The following is a 23,002-nucleotide window of genomic DNA, read 5'->3' on the forward strand; positions in this document are numbered from 1 at the left end:
CAGTTTTGGGCGTAAAATGATTTACAATTAAGATTGAAGTTTTGTCATATAATGAACATCAGAACAAGGTTTTGTTTCTAAACTGTCTTAAAAATGCAAAAAAAACATACCCGCCTTGGCTATAAAAACTTCCCTACTTTCTTGGCCAATACACCACGAAAGAATTTATTCTTCGCAACCGTTAAATATTAAGCTTTATAATTAAGACAGTTTCCCTCCGGTACCCCGTTATAAACGCTTTTCAATAATAAATGGAAAATTAATAAAAAAGCTGTTCTCATGTGTTTCCATAACATATACTGTGTCAGAAACTAAGTTTCAAAGCCTTCTTAAGAAATATATAAATAATTATTTCCTTATACCGAAAATAAATCTCTCTTTTGTGTCTGTTATCGCACGATCTAGATGTCAGTGCCTTAAAGATTTGAAAACAAATCTGGTTTTGAATAAAGATTTGGCTAAGATATGATGTAAATTCTTCACAGTTGATGTCTTTGCTGAGGGTAGTTTTGTTTGGGCAAGATGTTGATCCGTAACATACAGCTGTATTATATTAATTAAAATAAATGTAAAAATTGTTCTTATATAAACTCTTATTTTTTCATATATCACACATCACTGCATCATTTAAAACTAAAATAGTGATTAAAATATGGAAGTTTTTATTGTTTGAAAACACATCAACCCTTAGAGTACTGATAAATGGTTATGGGAATAAAGTAAATTGGCTATGAGATAATTAAGTTTCAGTAGCAGTCTTTTCTTAGATATGTTAGTATATTTTAATATAAATTAAATTCGAATGTTTCATATGTATTAATTATCTTTCTTCATGTAATTGCTGACCCCTTAAAGTAGAATTATCTAATATTTTGTTTAGTGTCTAAAGATAATGTTGAAGGGACCTTTGTGGCCGAGTAGTTAAATTTGCTAACTTCAATTCCCTTGCCCCTCATTGATGCGGATTCGAGCCTCACTCGGGGCGTTGAATTCTTCATGTTAGGAAGCCATCCCGCTGACTTACGGAAGGTCGGTGGTTCTACCCAGATGCCTGCTCATGATGAAATAATGCACGGAGGGACACTAGGGGTCTTCCTCACCAACAAAGCTGGTGTGTCACCATATGACCTATAATTGTGTCGGTGTGACGTTAAACCCAACAAACCAAAAAAAAAAGATAATATTGAACTCACGGGAACATTTTGCTCCAGTATATCCTGTACGACACTGACACCTGTTCGGAGATATACACGTGCCACCGTTTGGGCAGGATGTTGATCCGTAACATACAGCTGTAAAACGTTTATTGAAATTAGAGCTTAGATTGTCCTTCAATAAAATGTCACAAGTCAAGGGTTCAAGGGTTGAATATTATTTTGTATGTAGAAACATGATTTAGACTTCTAGCAAATCAATTAATATTTAATGTAACTTTATACAAAAATAGGGCGATACTTTCCACCAGTATCAAAACATAACAAATGCTACACTATTGATCTTTACAACATCATCATAGAACACCCAATTAGACTGTCGACGTTAAATTGTTACCCGCCTCCAGTTCCTGATTTGAATTATTTTTTTCCTTAAATTCAATCACAAGTCAAAAAGCCGTACGTAATGTTCTCTATAATTGAATCATCTTTTTAAATATGATTTGCCAGTTGTAAAACAAAAATTCGAACGACAACATTTTGTTTAAGTTTTAATAAATGTCGTCAGATCTCGCATGCAGTGCGAAGGAAAGGGTTGTCCTGAATGCAGTTGTACCAGCTTTGTTTGAATGAAAATAACTTTTTCTATAAAAATGAATTAATATATTAAAGTAAAACATTAATTACAAATATACCAACAAAATTGTTTCACACAAAACTGCAATTTTTAAGAGTCTAACATATGTATTTTATGTGGGTCAATGACCCGTACTAAGATATGATGAAATTTCTTCATAACTGTGGTCTTCTTACAGGAAGATTTATTGCGAGTAATGATGTCAATGGAATAAATAATTTCTAAATGTTAATGCAATATTTTCTTAAATGTTAAAATGGACTCACGGGAACATCTTGGTCCAGTATATCCGGAACGACACTGGCATTTGTTCGGGGAGAGACACGTACCACCATTTGGGCAAGATGTTGATCCGTAACATACAGCTGTAAAATATTTATTTCAGTAAAAGCATAAACTCTCCAGATATCAGCTATGTTTTTCACACATCACACAACACTGTTATCATTAATATATATTAAATATTGGCATCTGTTCCTTGCGTGTATCAGTGCTATACACTGGACAAGTTAAAGAACCAGGCTGTCTATTCGAAACGAGCTAGGCTAAGTTAGCCGGACAAGCCTGTATCTGATTTCTGATCTCTCTGTCGTGGGGGCTTTGTCTCACTCTGTCCTTCTGGTCAGATCGCTCTGTGTCTGTACTAGTAGAGGATGAATTATGCGCTCTGTGTTGTTGCATTTGAACTATGTAAAGCGCCTTTGAACGTGAAATTGATCATAAAAAGGGCGCTATATAAATCTGGTATGATAATAATAATAAATATAAGGCAATTTCCAGCAGCCATTATAGAGTATTGATTAGATTTACGATAATATAGTACATTAGCGAAATAACAATATTTCAGTAGTTCTTAGACATATTAATATATTTTGCTACTCATTAAATCCGAACCTTTCAATTGTGTTTTGGTCATAGATATATTCATTGCTGATTATCTTATTCCATGTAATCGATGACCTATAAAGGTAAAAATATCTAGTATTTTGTTTAGTGTGCAAAGATAATAATGAACTCACGGGAACATTTTGATCCAGTATATCCTGTACGACATTGACACCTGTTCGGAGAGATACACGTACCACCGTTTGGGCAAGATGTTGAACCGTAACATACAGCTGTAAACATTTGTTTAAGAATTGAATGTTATTTTTATGTATCAACACGATTGAGATTTCTGGCAAATTAATTAATCTTTTCTGCAGCTTGCTTCCAAAATAGGGCATTACTTACTGTTCTCGGTGCTTCCGAGGGATCTACTTTCCAGATTATATTTCCATATGTATAAAACATTACAAATGTTAGCCTATTTATCTTTACAAGGTTTAGGTAGAATATTTTATACGACCCGCCTACGTTAAATTGTTTGTTTGTTTGCTTGTTTTGGGTTTAACGCCATTTTCAACAGTATTTAATATGTTATTTAACGGTGGGCCGTTACCTAACGTAACCTTCTGTACCAGTTCTCTGTCAGTCATTGCCAACTTTCCGAAATGAATCAGAAGTGGAGGACGAAAGATTTTAGACACAATGTCTTTTATCACATCGTCACGGAGAACATGCGCCTCACCAGGGGATCAAACTTACAACCCAGTAATCCGTCGATCTGCGCTCTCCCTATTTAGCTTAGCGGACAGGCTGACGTTAAATGGTACTTCGCTAACAGTTGTTGTTCTAATGAAATTTTCCTTAAATCCGATCACAAATTAAAAAGTCGTACTGGTTCAACATCGATCTTCATTTTCAAAAAGTAATTAGTCTTCGTTATAATTCAACCATCTTTTTAATTATTGATATATGATTTGCAAGTTTCAGAAAAAAGATATTTTGCGAAAACGCCATTTATTTAAGTTTTAATAAATGGCGTCAAATCGCGCATGCAATCCAACGGAAAGGGTTGCCCTTAATATAACTGTTCAAGCGTTGTTTATACGAAAATGTCTTTTTTCTGAATGAATAAATTAAGGTATAATCATCAATCATTATTATTTCAACTAAAAATTTTCATCATTTAAGCGTCAAACATACGACTTACATGTCATTCAATGATTGCAAAACAAATACAGCTTTAGATAAAGACTCGTACTAAGATATGGTGAAATGTCTTCCAAGTGACGTCTTTCTATAGGAATATTCACTCTGAGTAATGTTGTTGATGAAATAAATGACTCCTAAATGGTATTTTTTATTTTCACAACGGTAAAAATGAACTTACGGGAACATCTTGATCCAGTATATCCGGAACGACATTGGCATATGTTCGGAGAGATACATGTACCACCATTTGGGCAGGACGTTGATCCGTAGCAAACAGCTATAAAACGTTGATTGAAACAAAAGCTTAAATATTCCTTCTTTAAACTGTCACATGTCAAGATTACCAAATTGGATACTCGTAGATGAACTATAATTGTATCATTGTAATAATGGCTGGCGTAATACAAAATTCAAATTTTACACGAACTTACTTTCCATTTTGATATTTTGAGAGCGCACCATTGCTAGAGCATTTGATGTTTCAAAAACACTGCTGACTTAATGTTAGTCATATAATTATCAAAACTCAATACTTTTTCACACCCAGTAAATGTTAGTCATATTTATAAATGAACAGTCATCTCTCCAACCATGTTTGATTCAGTTACTAATCCTACCGACCATTCAGACCTAATAGCAACAATAAAATAAATTCAGCATTTATGTGTACTTAACACAGATACATCAACTGCGAGTAGTTTTTATACCGACTTTTTTATACACTTAAAGTATAATTTTCTATTTCTATAAAGGTTAACATGAACTCACGGGAACATCGTGATCCAGTATATCCTGAACGGCACTTGCAAGTGTTTGGAGAGGTACACGTACCGCCGTTTGGGCAGGATGTTGATCCATAACAAACAGCTTGAAATAAAAGCTTAAATTACTCTTCAAATAAAATATCTTACATGATATCTAATGAAATATATGTCAGTAGCTACTGACTCAAATACAACAAACTGGACTCTCATTAATCAACGTTTAAATTTGAAATTTCGACTTTTACTTTTGATGTGCAAATATTCAATTTGCCATAACTTTGTATGTAACAAATTCATTTTGGTAAAACTTTTTGAGCTGTCTGCTGCTGCCAGTTGAGCACTCGTGCAAGGTTTCATTGCATCAACGCAAATTTACCAGAGACAAATTTAGCAATTGAAGCACGAAAGATTTTAGACACAATGTCTTTTATCACATCGTCACGGAGAACATGCGCCTCACCAGGGGATCAAACTTACAACCCAGTAATCCGTCGATCTGCGCTCTCCCTATTTAGCTTAGCTGTCATGCTGACGTTAAATGGTACTTCGCTAACAGTTGTTATTCTAATGAAATTTTCCTTAAATCCGATCACAAATTAAAAAGTCGTACTGGTTCAACATCGATCTTCATTTTCAAAAAGTAATTAGTTTTCGTTATAATTGAATCATCTTTTTAATTATTGATATATGATTTGCAAGTTTCAGAAAAAGATATTTTGCGAAAACGCCATTTATTTAAGTTTTAACAAATGGCGTCAAATCGCGCATGCAATCCAACGGAAAGGGTTGCCCTTAATATAACTGTTCAAGCGTTGTTTATACGAAAATGTCTTTTTTCTGAATGAATATATTAAGGTATAATCATCAATCATTATTATTTCAACTAAAAATTTTCATCATTTAAGCGTCAAACATACGACTTACATGTCATTTAATGATTGCAAAACAAATACAGCTTTAGATAAAGACTCGTACTAAGATATGGTGAAATGTCTTCCAAGTGACGTCTTTCTATAGGAATATTCACTCTGAGTAATGTTGTTGATGAAATAAATGACTCCTAAATGGTATTTTTTATTTTTACAACGGTAAAAATGAACTCACGGGAACATCTTGATCCAGTATATCCGGAACGACATTGGCATTTGTTCGGAGAGATACATGTACCACCATTTGGGCAGGACGTTGATCCGTAGCAAACAGCTATAAAACGTTGATTGAAACAAAAGCTTAAATATTCCTTCTTTAAACTGTCACATGTCAAGATTACCAAATTGGATACTAGTAGATGAACTATAATTGTATCATTGTAATAATGGCTGGCGTAATACAAAATTCATATTTTACACGAACTTACTTTCCATTTTGATATTTTGAGAGCGCACCATTGCTAGAGCATTTGATGTTTCAAAAACACTGCTGACTTAATGTTAGTCATATAATTATCAAAACTCAATACTTTTTCACACCCAGTAAATGTCAGTCATATTTATAAATGAAAAGTCATCTCTCCAACCATGTTTGATTCAGTTACTAATCCTACCGACAATTCAGACCTAATAGCAACAATAAAATAAATTCAGCATTTATGTGTACTTAACACAGATACATCAACTGCGAGTAGTTTTTATACCGACTTTTTTATACATTTAAAGTATAATTTTCTATTTCTATAAAGGTTAACATGAACTCACGGGAACATCGTGATCCAGTATATCCTGAACGGCACTTGCAAGTGTTTGGAGAGGTACACGTACCGCCGTTTGGGCAGGATGTTGATCCATAACAAACAGCTTGAAATAAAAGCTTAAATTACTCTTCAAATAAAATATTTTACATGATATCTAATGACATATATGTCAGTAGCTACTGACTCAAATACAACAAACTGGACTCTCATTAATCAACGTTTAAATTTGAAACTTCGACTTTTACTTTTGATGTGCAAATATTCAATTTGCCATAACTTTGTATGTAACAAATTCATTTTGGTAAAACTTTTTGAGCTGTCTGCTGCTGCCAGTTGAGCACTCGTGCAAGGTTTCATTGCAATCCACGCAAATTTACCAGAGACAAATTTAGCAATTCGAAGTGAAAATTTCAGAATTTAAACATTGTTGAATATGAGACCTGAATATATTGGTGAGTGTTTACGGTTAACTAAGTATTGTAATGATCATGATTCAGAGTTTCTTAGATTTGTTAAGAAATCTTACATTTTTATCAGAGGTTATGACAATGTCATTGATGAATCGCTAAAACAATGATGAATATCTAAATGACAATCCTACTGTTGATTTGACACATAACATGTATATGTACCTCTGATGGGCTTTTCTCATGAAATAAAATGACCTCTGAGTACATAATTATTGGTGTAAAAGTATAAGCATGAACTCAAGGGAACATCTTGATCCAGTATATCCTGACCGACACCTACATTTGTTCGGAGAGATACACGTACCACCGTTTGGACAGGATGCTGATCCGTAGCATAAAGCTGCATAAAATTTGATAAAAAGACCTATGTTCATATTCTTTAAACATAAATTGTTTTATCCACAAAATAGACCATAGAAGGATAAAGTTTTTGGTATTAGTTCTAAATATTCAGAAGACAACACATCTTACTTCTTTTGGACTCAAAGAATTATAAATCATGAGAAGCAAAGACCTATAACATGAAACTTCTCTCGGTGGAAGGAAACTTAAAGCATAAAATGAAATTCTATCCTGTATACATGAAATATGTGATGTTGATTTGCTATCGATAGACTGAAACGCAGCACTCTGAATATTCTTATTCGTAAAGAAAAATATTTTTTTATCTAAAAATACAGAAACTCGCAATTTATAGAATAACTAGTGTCTGATTTCCTACAATAATATTCGCGATTTGTTCCCTGTTTTATAATGATTAGTAAGTAGTATAAGACATCAGCAGGGCTTCAAGAAAACTTATATTTTTTAATGTTTAATATAACTTTGAAGTACACAATAATTAACATCAATTATGTGGAACAAACTCTTTCAGATTAATGCAATTGCAATTCTTATAAATTGATATTAACAATACAAATTACATCAGTCGATTTCATTTTTAATCAATGAGTTCAAGTCCCAAAGCCAACCCTTGAGGGTTTGTTTTAGAAAAATTAGCAAACTATCTCCGTAATAGGATAAAGTATAAATTACATGCATAAGAACTACATAAAATACTTTTGTGTAATATAATGAGATCATACACAAGTTCTTTTCATAAAATATTAACTTAACTTCACGTACCGGTTGTGCATGACGATCCTGTCCAGCCTGAGCAGCAGTATGAAACACTACATTTCTTTGTACAACTGTAGTTTCTAGAACTGAAATTTTGATATACCATACAATAATTACAATAATAGTTCAAACCTGTTGGCCTGCTACCACGAATAGAAAACAAATCATCGTCACATTAAGATAGGTTTGTTGATAAGCGACCATATCTAGTTAGAAGGTATTCCTGACTTGGACTTACTTCTTCTCAAACCAACAGCCCCGAAGTTTTCTCATGACTCTTTATATAATATTCAAAAGAGTAAGGTCTTTGTCACGGGAGGGAAAATATAACATATCTAAAATCATTGCTGTTCTTTTTGTGTTAACTGACAGACTGTAAAAGAATATTATTTACAAATTGATATAATCAAAGGAAGTAATTACTTATACATGAACGGGTTATCCTTCTGCAAAGGTAATTAAGCACCTGCGTATTAAGCTGATCATTTTAACATTTGAGGTTGAACTAATTAAAAAATGAACTTGAAATAAGTAGTTTGTAAGGAAATGAAACACATAAAAGATCCTTAAAAATATCATGGCACATGTTTGAGAAATTCGCTTCTGGAATTCTGAAGTCTCTTACGTCTCTTATATGTATTGTAGCCTTTACTGTGGACCATTTGCTGTATTGTTCTACTACTGGTATACTGTAGCATTCAGGTATCGTAAATAAATATTTAAGATTTCTAGCAATACTGGTCGGCTACGTTTAGTATTTTGCAATTTTTGTCAAAAAGCGTCGAGGTGTCAAAATTCAAAACATAGATGTCAAAAGTCAGAAAATATAATTTCTAACCAAAAGTATACATAAAAATATCTAAAACAAACTCAGAATTTAAAGGGGTTGACCAAACATGTTTAGCTCAAAGTCAAATACAAGAAAACATTAGGGGATTTGTAAAACAAAATGTATTTACAACGTTACTGCAGATGGGTGGAGTACTTGATAACATCAATATTTTCTCGAAAATATTCAACAGTTACAACAATTATGTAGAAAATGCTTCTTCGGCTGCTTTATTATGTAATGTATGCATGTGCATAAGGATACTAATACATGTATTTTGTTTTAGATAAATTTGCAATACCTTGTTTAATTAAAATTTAATGGAAGCTACACAGAAATATCTCCTAATTCTTAGAGTTTGGCTTGGATTTCTTTTGAGGAAATTTTGCCTGTATTGCACAAGTAGCTATAAATTATAATTCATCAATAAAACCCTACATGTATTTACCACCATTGATTTTTAATGAGGATGCACTATTAAGCTAAATTCCGAATTCATTCAAACGAAGTTATTCTTTGAAGTCCGTGCTACTTCATTTTAGTCATTCTTTTTACCAATCAACAGATCATTCTGCATATAGTTGATCGCACAATTGGTGCGTGTGAATCAGCGCTCATGTGCATGAATTCTAATGACTAGAACTGCATAAATATGATATACTAAAGAATAAATCTATCTACCAGGGTGAGCATTAATGAACCCCTAACGTGTTCTAGTTATCTTTTGCCAACAGGTTTCTATGATATTTAAATGATCAAAAATATCAACAGGAACATATATTTATTGATACTGAAGACAGATTTCCGCCCCCATTAACTCAGCAGATTACTCGGATTAACTCGGCATTTTACTATGGATCGAGTAAATTCAGGCAGTTGGCGTATGTTCTCCACGGGCTTGGCGTGAGTTCTCTGACAGATTATACAACAAATGACACAACTATTTCTGATGTCATTCGTCTTTTTTCTATTACTTAGAATAAATAAATAAGTTTAAAATATTTTTACAGTTTGAATATTTACAAAGATACTTTCGTCTCATTCTTCACTTCTAAGTTGCGGTACTGTAGGATAAAAATACATTTCGCTGTTCCAACGACTATTGAATAGCATAGTTAACAATTCTGTAGACGGAATGCAATTATTATTTACAGTACCGACACATGAATATTCGTCCAGCCACTAACTATGAAATTTAGGGTTTGTCATGTAAAATGGCGGATAATTCAATAAACACGTATGAAAGAAGCACTGAATAGCCGAAGAGTATAAGAGACTCAAATTTCTGCCTAGAAATCACACCCTTCTTATCATAGTAATAATAGCTTTCTGATGTATTAAAAAGTTATCAGTTGTATGGCCTTGACTTGACGATCTTGAAATACGTCTTTTTTCATTTGTGTATATCCTCTTTAAAGATATCCATATATCGAAGCAACAGAAAATTATTTTCTGAGAAATGTCTAGCTAATTAGGATCGTTGAACACTAAGCATAACGCATAAAAGCAATTTTAAAATAAATAAAAACTTTACTGGCGTCTTGCACAGCGATCCCGCCAAAGCCACCCACATTTAGTGTAAGTTGTCCAGGTGCTTGTGCATGTTTCGTAGCAAGTCTTGTACCTATAACACGTAGAACCATATGCTGATCTGTAATAAAATATCAACAGCTACGTTAACATGGTCAATCACATTTAAGCAACTCTTGATGATTCGTATATTCTGTTTGAGATTTATTTAAGTAACAAATAAACCTATTACACAGAGTTATATCCCTATATTAAAATGTATGTCTTATTGTTTTTCATTTAAGTGTTTTGTAATTACCACCCTTTGATAGAAAGTTTTATAAAAGCTGAGTATTTCTTATTTTTTAATATAATATCTCGTTTGCTAGATATCGGAATATTCAAACAACCTGAACCAAAATGCAAATTTTAAATTGTGTGAACCTTTCAAACAAGAAATTTCCATCTATCTTAGTTGCGCAATCACGATCGACCAATGATGGTTTTAATACTTTTTATTTTCGCATTTTTATCATTTTTAGCTAAATATGCAGTTGTTATACAAATCTTTAACATATATGATTTGACAGTGCTTGTATCTATACTCATGCTAAATTAATTCTATCTTGGTTAGGTAATCAGAATAGGGTAATGAAAATTAAAAAAAAAACTCAAATAAAACTATAGCTTGTACAAGTGCTAAATGAACACAACTACGTGTAAATAATCGAATATTAGGGTTTCAAACAAATCCGTTGCTTGATAAACCACCTTTAAGGGTTTCAAAAAAAACCTTTTTACAACAACCTGAACAATTTAGTCATACAACAGATATACAGATATAGTGTACTTAAAATGGTACAACATAACTACTTGCACGTATCTAGCGTCTAGTTAAATGAATGTCTTGACGTCACGACATGTATGTAGAACAATTGTGTAATAGTTCTACGAAGTTTTCAGATTTATTTTACATTTCTTTAAGGCGGAGAATACGTGTAGGTATTTAAATAATACATCCATATCTATACTGAAGTTTATCTTGCAAAGGATTTTTAACAATTAACAATTCATGTTTTCTTTCACATTCAAGTGTAGTTCCGTACCAGTGAAAAATAAAAAATATAACTTTTTCACCTAAAAAGATAAAATTAAAAAGGTCGTTGGTTTTACATGTAAAATTATAAGATTCTTTCACTGGTTGTAGGTGCAGATGGGAATTTCCTGTCTCGAGGGTAACTCTTTAGACGGTAACGAGGCTCCTGCCGAGTTACCGCGTAAACAGTTACCCGAGAGCCGGATATGCCCATCTGCACCTACAGCCAATGATAGAATCTGTTTCTTGCATACAATATTCAACAAATAATAGTAAAAATAAATTCAAACAAATGATTTTCTTATAGCACTTCTTATAGTAGCGTATTAACAAATCGCGGGAACTTTACGTCCGTAAACAGGAAGTACGACATGACGTTACAAAGATGAAAACAACGTAATAGTTCCGGTTTCGTTTTATCATCTGCAGTGAAACTATATGTTATTTCCGTAAAATGACGTTTTTTGAATCGAGAAATATGTTATAAGGAACAAAGAGGAACTATCAAGGTATTTGAATTTTATCCCGTTTTACGTAAAACATTATTATTACAACACACTTCTTCTGTACATATGTAGTTCGTTATACGTCATTCACAGCACGAGAGTCATCTTACAACCGTGGTGTAAGATGGAGTTTTCCAGCACCGGTGAACTCTTCAGAAATCCCAGTCTGGTATGCAAGAAAAACATTTCTTTAACTCCTGAACACCATATCTTAAATTTTCACTCGTGGCTATGCCACTCGTGTCTTGCATCTGGTGTTCACTCGTGAAAGCTATTTCAATCTTTCACTGAAGCAAAAAAATCTTCTATGTCATATATTTGATACTACACTACTTTACAACGTTTAAAATACAGAATACAGTGGTCGAATGGACATTGTCTATAACATGTAAAGAAAAATAAGACAATTCGATGTTTCAGCAGAAACAAGGCAATATGTGACAAAAAGAATATTACAGTGCAATGGCAAAGCGCGACGGTACGATGGTAACAGTCCATCGTACTGTCGCGCTGTCGTGTTATCGCCAACATACTGTTGCGCTTCGATATCGCATTGTCGCGCTTCGACATCGTACTGTCGTGTTTCGAGATCGTACCATCGTACCTTCGAGCTTCGCGTTCCTAGGGAGCAGATGCTGGCCCTAACGGAACACCGTAAAATACAACAATTCTCTTTCTCTAATCTTCAATCCTAACCCATTACGTAGACCTGCACGTTTGGATTTAACACTTCCTGCAATGTACTTTGGTCAAATCTTCAGAGACGACTTTGAAAATTCGACAAACGAAAGAAAGGGTCATTTTTTTTTTATTTTTTGCTTGATTAATTTGAAAATGTTTTACAAAAAGTACGTTATCGTATATGGGGGTGCATTGGAAAATCTCACTTCTGATCAAATTACGCAAATAAAATTTTTCCTGTTGATTTTAATGAAATACTTCACAATTATAATTGAATTTAGTATATATTATACGGTCAAATAAGATTTACAGGGCTTGTGCTTTTTTTTGGTTTATGTGAACACCCGTTGCGGAAGGGCGGGCGGTCGGCATGTCCGCTTTCTAAGTCGAACAGCTTTCATCCGATCTTTACCAAACTTGCTGATAATGTTTGTGGGCATAATACCTCGGCCAAGTTCGATAACCAGTCAAATCGCCACAAGCACTCTTAGATAATGGCCCTTGAGTTACTCGGAAAACTGCGTATTTAGCCTTGTCCGGTCTCTAAATCGCACAGTTTCATCCGATCTTCACCAAACTTGGTGACAATGTTTGTGGGCATTATATCACGGCCAAGTTCGATAACCACCCAAATCGCCTTAGGCACTCTTGGATTATGGCCATAGAATTACTCGAAATCTGCCAAATTAGCCTTGTCCAGTCAAACAGTTTAGATCCGATTGTCAATTTCATCCCACATGGAACCTACCAAAAACCTTGATTCCATCTTACTCTTTTTTGGATTAACAAGGCATACAACATCAACATTATAACCTTTATGATACGTAACTGAATATTTAGACGGGCGTATTTTGTGACAGTCTGGCACTTTTGCTAAGATATTTGCCCTATCTGGCGATTAAGAAGATTAACAAATTTCGAGCGGTTTTAAGGACATAATTTAGAAATACTTTTCGTGTATTACAATTCATCATATATCACTTTCAGAAAGAAAGTAACATTGCCGTTTGCGTTAATTTAAACACGGGTTGACATTTATTGGTACGAAGATATTTGATTACGCTTCCAGGATCCAGCCTTAATTCTATGTAATCCGGATAAAAAAACGTTTCGCCAGCACTTCCGGTTCAACATCAGACGTGCAGAACTTCTTTAAGGCTGATCACTATTAAATCAAACGTAAGCCTTTGCAGCTCTAGTCACAACTAGTCCTATCTTCATCTCTATTTCCCCTTTCTCAAAAGTATTTTGTTTTTCATTTATTTAATTAAAGGATGTGTTTGTAGCATTTTATTGAACTCTGCATTTTCTAATCATACGTTAGATGGAAATGGCGGCATAGGAATTTTAACTTGCGAAATATGACATTGAAACAAACGTAAAAGAGCTGATGTAGAGGGTTTTAATTAATGAGGCGTGGCTTTCTTCCATAAAAGCCATTGTCTTTTTCTGTGTATCTAGTATAGACACAGTTCTATAGTTCTTGAAGGAAATATAGATTTCTAATAAGAATTGACATATTTGTTACTCAGCAGTTTGTTGTAGGATCATTTAATCTACGTGCAAGATAAATGATTTAACAGAAAACGGGATGGAGGCCGAAGTATCAAGACATTTATGACATCGTGGAATCCGGTAACTTTCGAAGGGATGGAACAAGAAGTTTTTAGTGTTTCTGATCTAAACCAGTTCATAACCTGTGTAAATGAGCTTTTGTGTTTTGTAATTTAACCAAAACACAGGTCATTGTGCATTTTATGGCTGGTGTAAATCAACTATAAACAAAACGTGATGACCAAACAAATGATTGTAGGATTCCAGTCTGCACTGTAAGTAGCTTTGTTAATTTACAAAATGTGTTGATTATAGCATGTAAGTAAAGGGTAGTCGGCAAGATAAAATCGTTACACTGCTTGTTGGTAACAGGATACGGGATATACGCTGTCTCGAAAATCCATATCAGGCTCGAGCTTCGCTCTCGCCTGATATGGATTTCCTCGACAGTGTATATCCCGTATCATGTCACCAACAAGCAGTGTACCTAATAATATTTGTAATCATTAACATTTATAAATGTGTTATAAAATGAAAAACACATTATATATTACCCGAGAAGCAAGCAAACTAAGGTATTAATAATTGTAATGATAAACGATTATAAATATGTTATGTAACGAAATATACATATATTACCCGAAAAGCAAACCCAATCGGTAATGATTAACTATTAAAGATGGATTATGAAATGAAATATACATATAAAGTACCTGAAAATAAACACACTACGGTAATTGATATCAATTATGATGAACGATTATAGATATGCTATGTAACGAAATATACGTATATTACCTGGAAAAAAAACTACAATGATAAACGATTATATATTAGTATGTTATAAAATGAAATATACGTATATTTTACCCGAAAAGCAAACACAATAAGGTTATCCTTAGGATCATTTTGACACTTCCTATTTAAGTTTGCCACTTTTACAAGTTCAACCTAAATGGTAATAAGTGATTATCTTTAGTCGCATTATATACATGGATAACATAAGGCAAAATGGTTGAAGCATTTTAAACTTTGTCTTTATGAATATCCTGCTGTTTAGTAGGACCAATGTTCAGCCAATCGCGTGTGTTGTGTACAACGTTTGACCTCTGACAACTTGAAGGCCGATGATCAGGAAATAAAATACATGGCCTAAACAAAAGCAGCTCAAGTGTTACTGGCAATGATGAAGTAGTATAAGGTAACATCTGTAATAATGTTTCAAAATCAAATGTTATTACAAACTTCATTGTACATGAGATGATCAAACTCTTTCAATATTATATTTATTTTTCAAATCCTCGAATACACTGGTACTAGGTCATCGGATAAAAGAATAGATGGCTTTAGTGTTAAGCAGGCCGGTCAAACAAAATGCATCAGATTTTCAAAAGGACACGGTGGAGAAAGTTACAATTTAAATATAGATTTCAAAGTAGTTTGCTGTTAACCTACGACCTATGTACTATACAAATGCTTTATGTCTATGCGTTCGAATCACTTGCTCTTCCAATCTGTTTGAAGAAGTCCCAAGCATGCAAATGAAAGTGAAAATAATGTCATTTATTACGTACTTTATAAACATGTTTATTGTCTGTAACATTTGTATTAAGGTTATTCTCAGTTTCACATATTTTAGACATTTGTTAGTACAGGGTATCCTGTCGAAATAATAGGATTGCCCTCCTTCAAAATAATTTATCGCGCTGGTACATCTGATACTTTGGAAGCAAGATTTTTATTTTGTTTTTGTTTGTAGGGTTTAACGTCACACCAATACAATTAAAGGTCATACGGCGATTTTCCAGTTTCGGTGTTGGAGGTAGACCCCAATTACCCTTCCGTGCATCACGGTCGGGCACCTTGGTAGAACCATCGACCTTCTGTAAGCCAGTAGGATGTTTCCCTCACATGAAGAATTCAACGCCCCAAGCGAGGCTCGAACCCACATCGTTGAAGGGCTAGTGATTTACGGCTTTACACATTCGGCCATGTTAGCCCCTTACAAGAATTTGAAAGGAATCAAGGTCAAAGTATAATAGTTTACATATATCGTTGATATCACAGAATTCAAATAAATTGATACGGATGCCTCAGATTAGAGTGTGAGTGAGTGAGTAAGTGGGTGAGTTGGATTTGACGGTGGGAAGTTATACTGGATGCGTACATTGAAAACTATTTCTAAAAGCATTTATTTAAACATATCACTAGAGTTAAAATATGTGTTGTAAACATAATAAAATCACAATAGATGTCATTTTCAGATTTTATGATACATGTCTGTCTCTTTATAAAGGACAGAACATTCGTGATAGATTTTTTTTTCAAACGTAAAAGTATGTACTGCGCTTTGAACTATTTCTTTTTTTAACAATTTTTATATGGTAATGGCATCCAACATTCTTACAGTTTTCCTTGTTGAAACATGTTGACAGTTTTTATTTCTCTTCTGTTTACCAGTTTTACATACAAAGATGTTTTTATCTTTCTGACGAGTCAGAAGATAAATATACAAAACGACAAAACATGTATAAAAGGTGACGTGCCAGGTCTTCTACCATCCTGTAAACAAGTATCAAGGACATAGCCGGGGTGGTTAATCTAGGTTACTTTTCTATTCTTACCTGATCGTGGCATAAGTATATGACATAACAAAACAGGTAAAACGATTGTTTTAACAGTGTCATTATTTTACTCCCAGCAAAATACTTTATTGTCACTATCAAGGCAAGACAACGTAATTTCAGCACATGTCGATTGTGCATTTCATAACAATTGTCTGTCATAAGTAATGTAAATAAAATCTGTCTTTCGTAAATATGTCAAATTTTGCAGAAACCATTCCCATATAGTTATAAAATTGTTGGATGACGATTTGAAGTTTTGTAACTTTTCTTGACCACAATGTTAGAGATTCTGATATATAAGAAATCAAAATATCTATCTGATATTGACAGAAGAATCAAAATGCATGAATCCAAACCAGACGACAAAAACAATTACAAAAAATGTTTCGCCTGGTACAAAATAATATATGTGTTTTTTTTATTTATTCTTCCTTCTTCCTTGTCAATGAATAAACTGCGGCTATCTAAAAACTTTGTTTTTACGAAAATGTTTATACTTCAAACATATTAATGAATAAGGTAGTTTAAACCAAATAGGATGAGTCAATCAGGAGTGTTAGTGTGAAACTTTTGCCCGTTTAACTTTAAAAAAGAAGATTTATTAGATTTTGTTTGAAATGACAAAACGTGAACAAGAAAAGAAATATAAAGCTTTGTTTCGTTGAGAAGTAATAAAATGTGTTTCACTCTATCTCTGGCTTAAATATATACTCTAAAGTAAAACTGAACAGACTCCATGGTCCTAAAGGGCATGAAGTTACGGTGAGACAACTATATTTTTATAAGGTCTCCACAACATACGTAAGACCGTTGTTGTAAATGTTAATCGAATCTAAATCCGGCTATATTATAGCAGACTAAGTTTGAATGCACGGTTTTGCTGCATTTGTCGCTAGAGAGTAACAGAAAGGGGTCAGTCGTGAGTGTCTAATTGGGGGTCATGAGACGTAATGCCCCATGTCTTCAGAAGACAAAATTCTTCTTCTTTTTTTCATAATATTGTGGCAGAGATATGCATGCTTTGTGATAGATAGATACAATATACATAAATACCTAAGTGTCGTATAAAATGAAGTTCACGGAAAGGAGATACTAGTTATTTATAGTTCATAGACAGGCAAGCAGACCGTGGTCACCAGTACAAATAGAAGGTCTATAAAGATAATAAAAAATGTTTATATTACTTCTACATTTTATTCCGTTCGTAAAGAAATCATTAACTGACAATAATGTTTCTGTATATTATGTCACCTATTTGCAGCTATTTTCACCCATAACATGTAATACCAAGTGTATGTCTGAAATTCTTTTCGGGTCGAGTAAGGAGAATACATAGAGGATTTAACTTTCCGGCAGAGAAAGATTTGTGCTAAATTTATTGAACTACTTGGCTACTTTTTGGATTTTCATTATTTCTGATGGCATCGCTGTGTCAGTAGAATCAATCGATATAGATATATTTTGACCTATAGCTAACTTTAAAAGAGCCTTGAATTCAAATAAAAATCTTTGTTCATTTAATTAAATAAAATACCACCCACATTCGATATTACATTGTCATTTTTTGATATATTTTACAACTGACAGGTTTGTCTAGTAATTGAAAATAATATATTTTAACAATGCCTTAAAGTTTTTATTATATTATATTTTATTCATTAAAACTACAGGTTTTTTTTACCGCGGATCAAAATTAAAACAGAACTTTTAAAAACTTATTTCTTAAAAGCGAAGGCCCCTATGTTTGATTTTTCTTAAGTTTTATAAATCTTTTAAGTCATGCAAGGGCATTTGTCCGCATAAGTTTTTATTTTTATGTTTTCAAACTGCTACGTACATATTGACACTAGTGTCTTCAATGTGTTGCACATGTTCACCTAGATGTAAGATAATATAATACTTAGATGGAGATTACATATTCAGATCAACAAGATAGTTTTTTGTTTATGTTAAAAAGAAGAAAAATACACCAAACCACAGGTGACATTTTAATGGACGACGTTACTTTTCTAAAAACGGAAGTATCAGATGCAGTGAAACTCTGAAGCCATGTTTATCCGGACAATTATAGTTTACATTTTTCTGAGGTAATCATTGTTTATAGTTTTATTTACTTTTGCAATATAAATTCAATAAACGCCTTAAATACATACCTAGCTTATTTTCTGTCTCAGAAAGTTAAATAGGTATTTTCCGAATATTGAAGATTTGGATCAAAACGCGTATGCAGTTTGCGACAAACGCAATGTTAGTTTATATCGGTAGTCTGTTTATGTTCATTTAACTAGTATTTATTAAAAGTCACTATTTAACTCAGTTTTATTTCTTGATTTCTCAGTACAGACGTTACAGACAGATATGCTCAAATGATAAATCAAACTTTCCATTATTTTATTGTTTATTTATATAACTCTATAACTATAATTTTCTTATATTTCTAGTGCAGAATACAGTGGTAAGTAAAATCGTACAAAAGAAGTTTCTAGTAATGAATACGTCTGATGATTCAAGTGACTTTTCAATATCTTACTAACACTTTCATGACCTATCTCTATTCACACACCTGATGTGTGGCGGTGTGTTTGAATTCAGTGTTGTTATATTTTCTGGTCCTTTGGGATCATGGATCGCATTCATTAACTTTGTAATAGAGTTCCACTTAACCCGGTGATAGTGGGGCGTGAGGGGTGTTGCGCTTTCCATTACCTCTCATGAACAGACTCAATCAAACCGAGTCTGCTATTATTCTATTTGGTTGTATCATATACTTCGAAAGGCTCTCCTTACAAATTTTATTCATACAATAACTTTATTTAATACATTTTAACGGTATCATGATAAGAGTCATTTAGAGGGTACTTTAGTAAATACATAGTGGAATTAATCGCACAGATTAACTTTTAGTCTTGTAACACTAATTATTTAACAATATTTACAATTATAAATGAATCAAATTATTTATTTGTGTATGAACGAGAGGTAAGAGTATGAGACACAGCAAGATTAGACATACCGGGCTGGTTTGTATTATTTAAATAAAAGTAAGAAAAGCAATACTTTCTAGGGTTACTGCCGAGAGTTCTTCCTTTCATTTCTGGAACTAAAGTGAAATTGGTTGGTGGGAATTCAAACCTTGAGGGTCGGGTAGAAGTCTACCATAACAACGTGTGGGGAACTATTTGTGACGATGGATTTGGTAACCTTGATGCTCAAGTCCTCTGTTTTATGCTCGGATATAATAGGTAATGCCTACTTTCTCTTTTGACATGTTGTTTGTTCTGTCAATCAGTTTTGTGATGATGAAAGAGTAAGTACTTATGCGCTAGCATAAAATGATGTCAACTTGAGTGAACTGAATCATTTCCTGATAAAGATCATTTATCTGGATGGCAAACAACAGAATTAACACATTTTTTTATTGAAAAAAACTTTGAAATTCAGATTTTATTACGAATTTTAATCACAATCTTGTATAGCTCGGTAATCATGATGCCGCTTATGCTTTTACAGAACTGGTGCCAGGGCCGTGCCCGAAGGTTTCTATGGTTCGGGAAATGGCACTATATGGTTAGATGATCTAGGGTGTAATGGAACAGAATTGTCGGTAGACGAATGTGGCAAAAATGGTGAATGGGGCTCTCATAACTGCAGGCATTCTGAAGATGCCGGGATAACTTGCCAGCCTAGTAAGTGTAAAACCATTTTTCGCATAATAACAATAGGTTTGTTTGAGGAACTGTTAAGTAACGTTTTCATTATGAAAAAAAATATAACAGGTCGCAGCGTATATAACTCTGAACGACGTCCTATATTTAAAACTTTCTTGAATGTTAATCATTTAATTCTGCGGTAAATTGCCGACCCGAAGACGAGATGATTGACTTTCAGAGAATAAGCAAGCTAAATGTGTATGTTGCAGTCAAAAATTACCCTGGCTTATTGGTTTTGTCCTGCTCATATGAGTTCGAGACACGGGAAAGGGAATACGGGTCTGTAAATATACAAATACTCGCCTATATAAATATTTTGTTGTCAGCGACAAAAACTGTGGCCTTCGCCATCAATTTCTCATTCCAAGTGTACATGCGTTATGCAAATAAGCCGTGAAATCGGAAATTAAAAGAGAGGCCCATCCATGTGGTTAGTATTTATGGTATTTGCATTATGAATGTGTAATATGGGTAAAGGCTGGACTATTGGATACGGTTTATATGGTGTGTCTTAGATGAAGAATAATGCCTAAACATTACTGTATACAAAGACGATTTCGACCTAAATACAATAATACGACTTAGGACGACAATACGGGATATATATAACATAAACATATCGAAAACATAAACTACGGGACGACAATGCGGGATATACATAACATAAACATATCGAAAACATAAACTACGGGACGACAATACGGGATATACATAACATAAACATATCGAAAACATAAACTATGGGACGACAATACGGGATATACATAACATAAACATATCGAAAACATAACTACGGCCAGGGTATACTTGACCATGTGACATGTAAAAACGTTAAGGCAATACTCTTTGGAGACTGTTATTAATGTTTTTCATCGATGCAACAAAACTAGATTTTAAAATGATACATTGTATGATACTTAGCGAAGGAGAAATCGTATAATAACATTAATAGTACAACCGTCACTAATCTGTATCATATGCTGCCAGTACTTGCGTTAATTTCCATATTTATGTTCGACCTACAAGGTGCTTAATGAGTAACTTTATAAACTGCGAATTGATGCATTTAAGCTGGTTTTATTTAAAGCTCATACGAGTGGAATTTACTACTGACCAAGCATAACGTTTAATTTTGAAATTATTCTTTAGAAATTCGTTTAGCTGGAGGCAACACATCATACGATGGCCGTATTGAAGTGAATTACTCTTCAACTTGGGGAACAGTGTGCGATAATGGATTCGATAATGCCGACGCTCAAGTGTTTTGCCAAATGTTAGGATATGAGAGGCATGTTATTTCAAGCGCCTATAATGACTAATTATAAAGTTCTAAATAGCTAATATGTACTGGTTATATGGTTTGTAGTGGCGCAATATTCTGTTAAAAACGATTGGATACTATTAGTTACACAGCTTGTTGGTGACAGGATACGGGATATACGCTGTCGAGGAAATCCATATCAAGCTCTCGCCTGATATGGATTTCCTCGACAGCGTATATCCCGTATCCTGTCACCAACAAGCTGTATAACGAATTTATCTTGCCGACTACCCTTTACTTACATGCTATAATCAACACATTTTGTAAATTAACAAAGCTATCTACAGTGCAGACTGGAATCCTACAATCATTTGTTTAGTCATCATGTTTTGTTTATAGTTTATTTACACCAGTCATAAAATGCACAATGACCTGTGTTTTGGTTAAAACACAAAAGCTCATTTACACAGGTTATGAACTGGTTTAGATCAGAAGCACTAAAAAAACTTTTTGTTCCATCCCTTCGAAAGTCACCAGATTTCACGATGTCACAAATGTCTTGATACTTCGGCTTTCATCCCGTTTCCTGTTAAATAATTTATCTTGCACGTAGATTAAATGATCCTACAACAAACTGCTAACAAATATGTCAATTCCTTTATTTTACGATGATTTAACTTAAAACAAGATATCAACGTCCGTGTATCCCATACAGAGTTATTCCGCTTTTACGGCTAACTTTTGTCAAACTTCATGAGCCTCAACTTAAGTAGAATGTAATCGACAAGAAAACACTAAATTTACTCTCGGAAACGATACTATCGCTGGAGCTAATGAATAATCTGACTTGATTCAATTACGCCAGCAGTGTGGCAGCCATTTTGTTTTAATCAAAATTCATATCTGAAATATACTAGCAGGATATGGAATATATCCTGTCTCCACGTGACGTCTATTCACCAATAGAAATGTAAGAAACTTGTAGGAGGCAAGATAATTCTCGATACAAAGCTAATAATCTTTTTATAACACATGACATACGTATCTACGTACATGAATATGATGTAAATGTCATTTAACAAATAATAACGCCTTCGAGTGGTTTATCGTCTGATTTATCACGGTTTAGAGTTCAGATGCGTAGGAATTGAACCACGAGGAGTAATGTATCGGACGTCATGCGGCAATTTGACGTCATAATTGACGTCATAATGCTCTCTTAGCGGTCCGTGCGTCAACCGTTGTTTATCGCAGAATATACAGAGCTTGATTTCCTTCTCTGTTTAACTGGAAATCAAAGCGAGTCATGTTAGAATATATGTTCAATACTAGTAGTCTGAATGAAATTGACGTCACGC

The 23,002-nt window shown here is 33.6% G+C and overlaps 2 protein-coding genes across 5 annotated transcripts in view; one reads left to right on the forward strand and one right to left on the reverse strand.

Annotated features, from left to right (window-relative positions):
• The window catches only part of LOC123563193 (fibrillin-1-like), a 42,424-nt gene extending 27,341 nt beyond the window's left edge, over positions 1 to 15,083 (reverse strand). For 2 of the 4 annotated variants that reach the window (XM_053530008.1, XM_053530006.1), the window contains exons 1-11: positions 14,917 to 15,083; positions 10,235 to 10,351; positions 7,878 to 7,957; positions 6,994 to 7,092; positions 6,287 to 6,385; positions 5,697 to 5,795; positions 4,597 to 4,695; positions 4,007 to 4,105; positions 2,811 to 2,909; positions 2,058 to 2,156; positions 1,194 to 1,292 (exon numbers count right to left, since the gene is read on the reverse strand). In XM_053530008.1, the coding sequence (XP_053385983.1) occupies positions 1,194 to 1,292; positions 2,058 to 2,156; positions 2,811 to 2,909; positions 4,007 to 4,105; positions 4,597 to 4,695; positions 5,697 to 5,795; positions 6,287 to 6,385; positions 6,994 to 7,092; positions 7,878 to 7,957; positions 10,235 to 10,351; positions 14,917 to 14,954 (1,027 nt within the window). In that variant the 5' untranslated portion in view covers positions 14,955 to 15,083. The remainder of the gene's footprint in view (positions 1 to 1,193; positions 1,293 to 2,057; positions 2,157 to 2,810; positions 2,910 to 4,006; positions 4,106 to 4,596; positions 4,696 to 5,696; positions 5,796 to 6,286; positions 6,386 to 6,993; positions 7,093 to 7,877; positions 7,958 to 10,234; positions 10,352 to 14,916) is intronic. The other 2 variants (XM_053530014.1, XM_053530021.1) reach the window with 2 other exon arrangements.
• Positions 15,084 to 18,634: 3,551 nt separating this feature from the next.
• LOC123563207 (uncharacterized) overlaps positions 18,635 to 23,002 on the forward strand; it is a 33,576-nt gene continuing 29,208 nt past the window's right edge. Inside the window, exons 1-5 of the mRNA XM_045355882.2 lie at positions 18,635 to 18,760; positions 19,115 to 19,128; positions 19,738 to 19,915; positions 20,184 to 20,359; positions 21,533 to 21,671. Of these exons, the coding sequence (XP_045211817.2) occupies positions 18,723 to 18,760; positions 19,115 to 19,128; positions 19,738 to 19,915; positions 20,184 to 20,359; positions 21,533 to 21,671 (545 nt within the window). The 5' untranslated portion in view covers positions 18,635 to 18,722. The remainder of the gene's footprint in view (positions 18,761 to 19,114; positions 19,129 to 19,737; positions 19,916 to 20,183; positions 20,360 to 21,532; positions 21,672 to 23,002) is intronic.

Source organism: Mercenaria mercenaria, chromosome 2 (genome assembly GCF_021730395.1).
Source record: "Mercenaria mercenaria strain notata chromosome 2, MADL_Memer_1, whole genome shotgun sequence".
In the NCBI taxonomy this organism is placed as follows: Eukaryota; Metazoa; Mollusca; class Bivalvia; order Venerida; family Veneridae; genus Mercenaria; species Mercenaria mercenaria.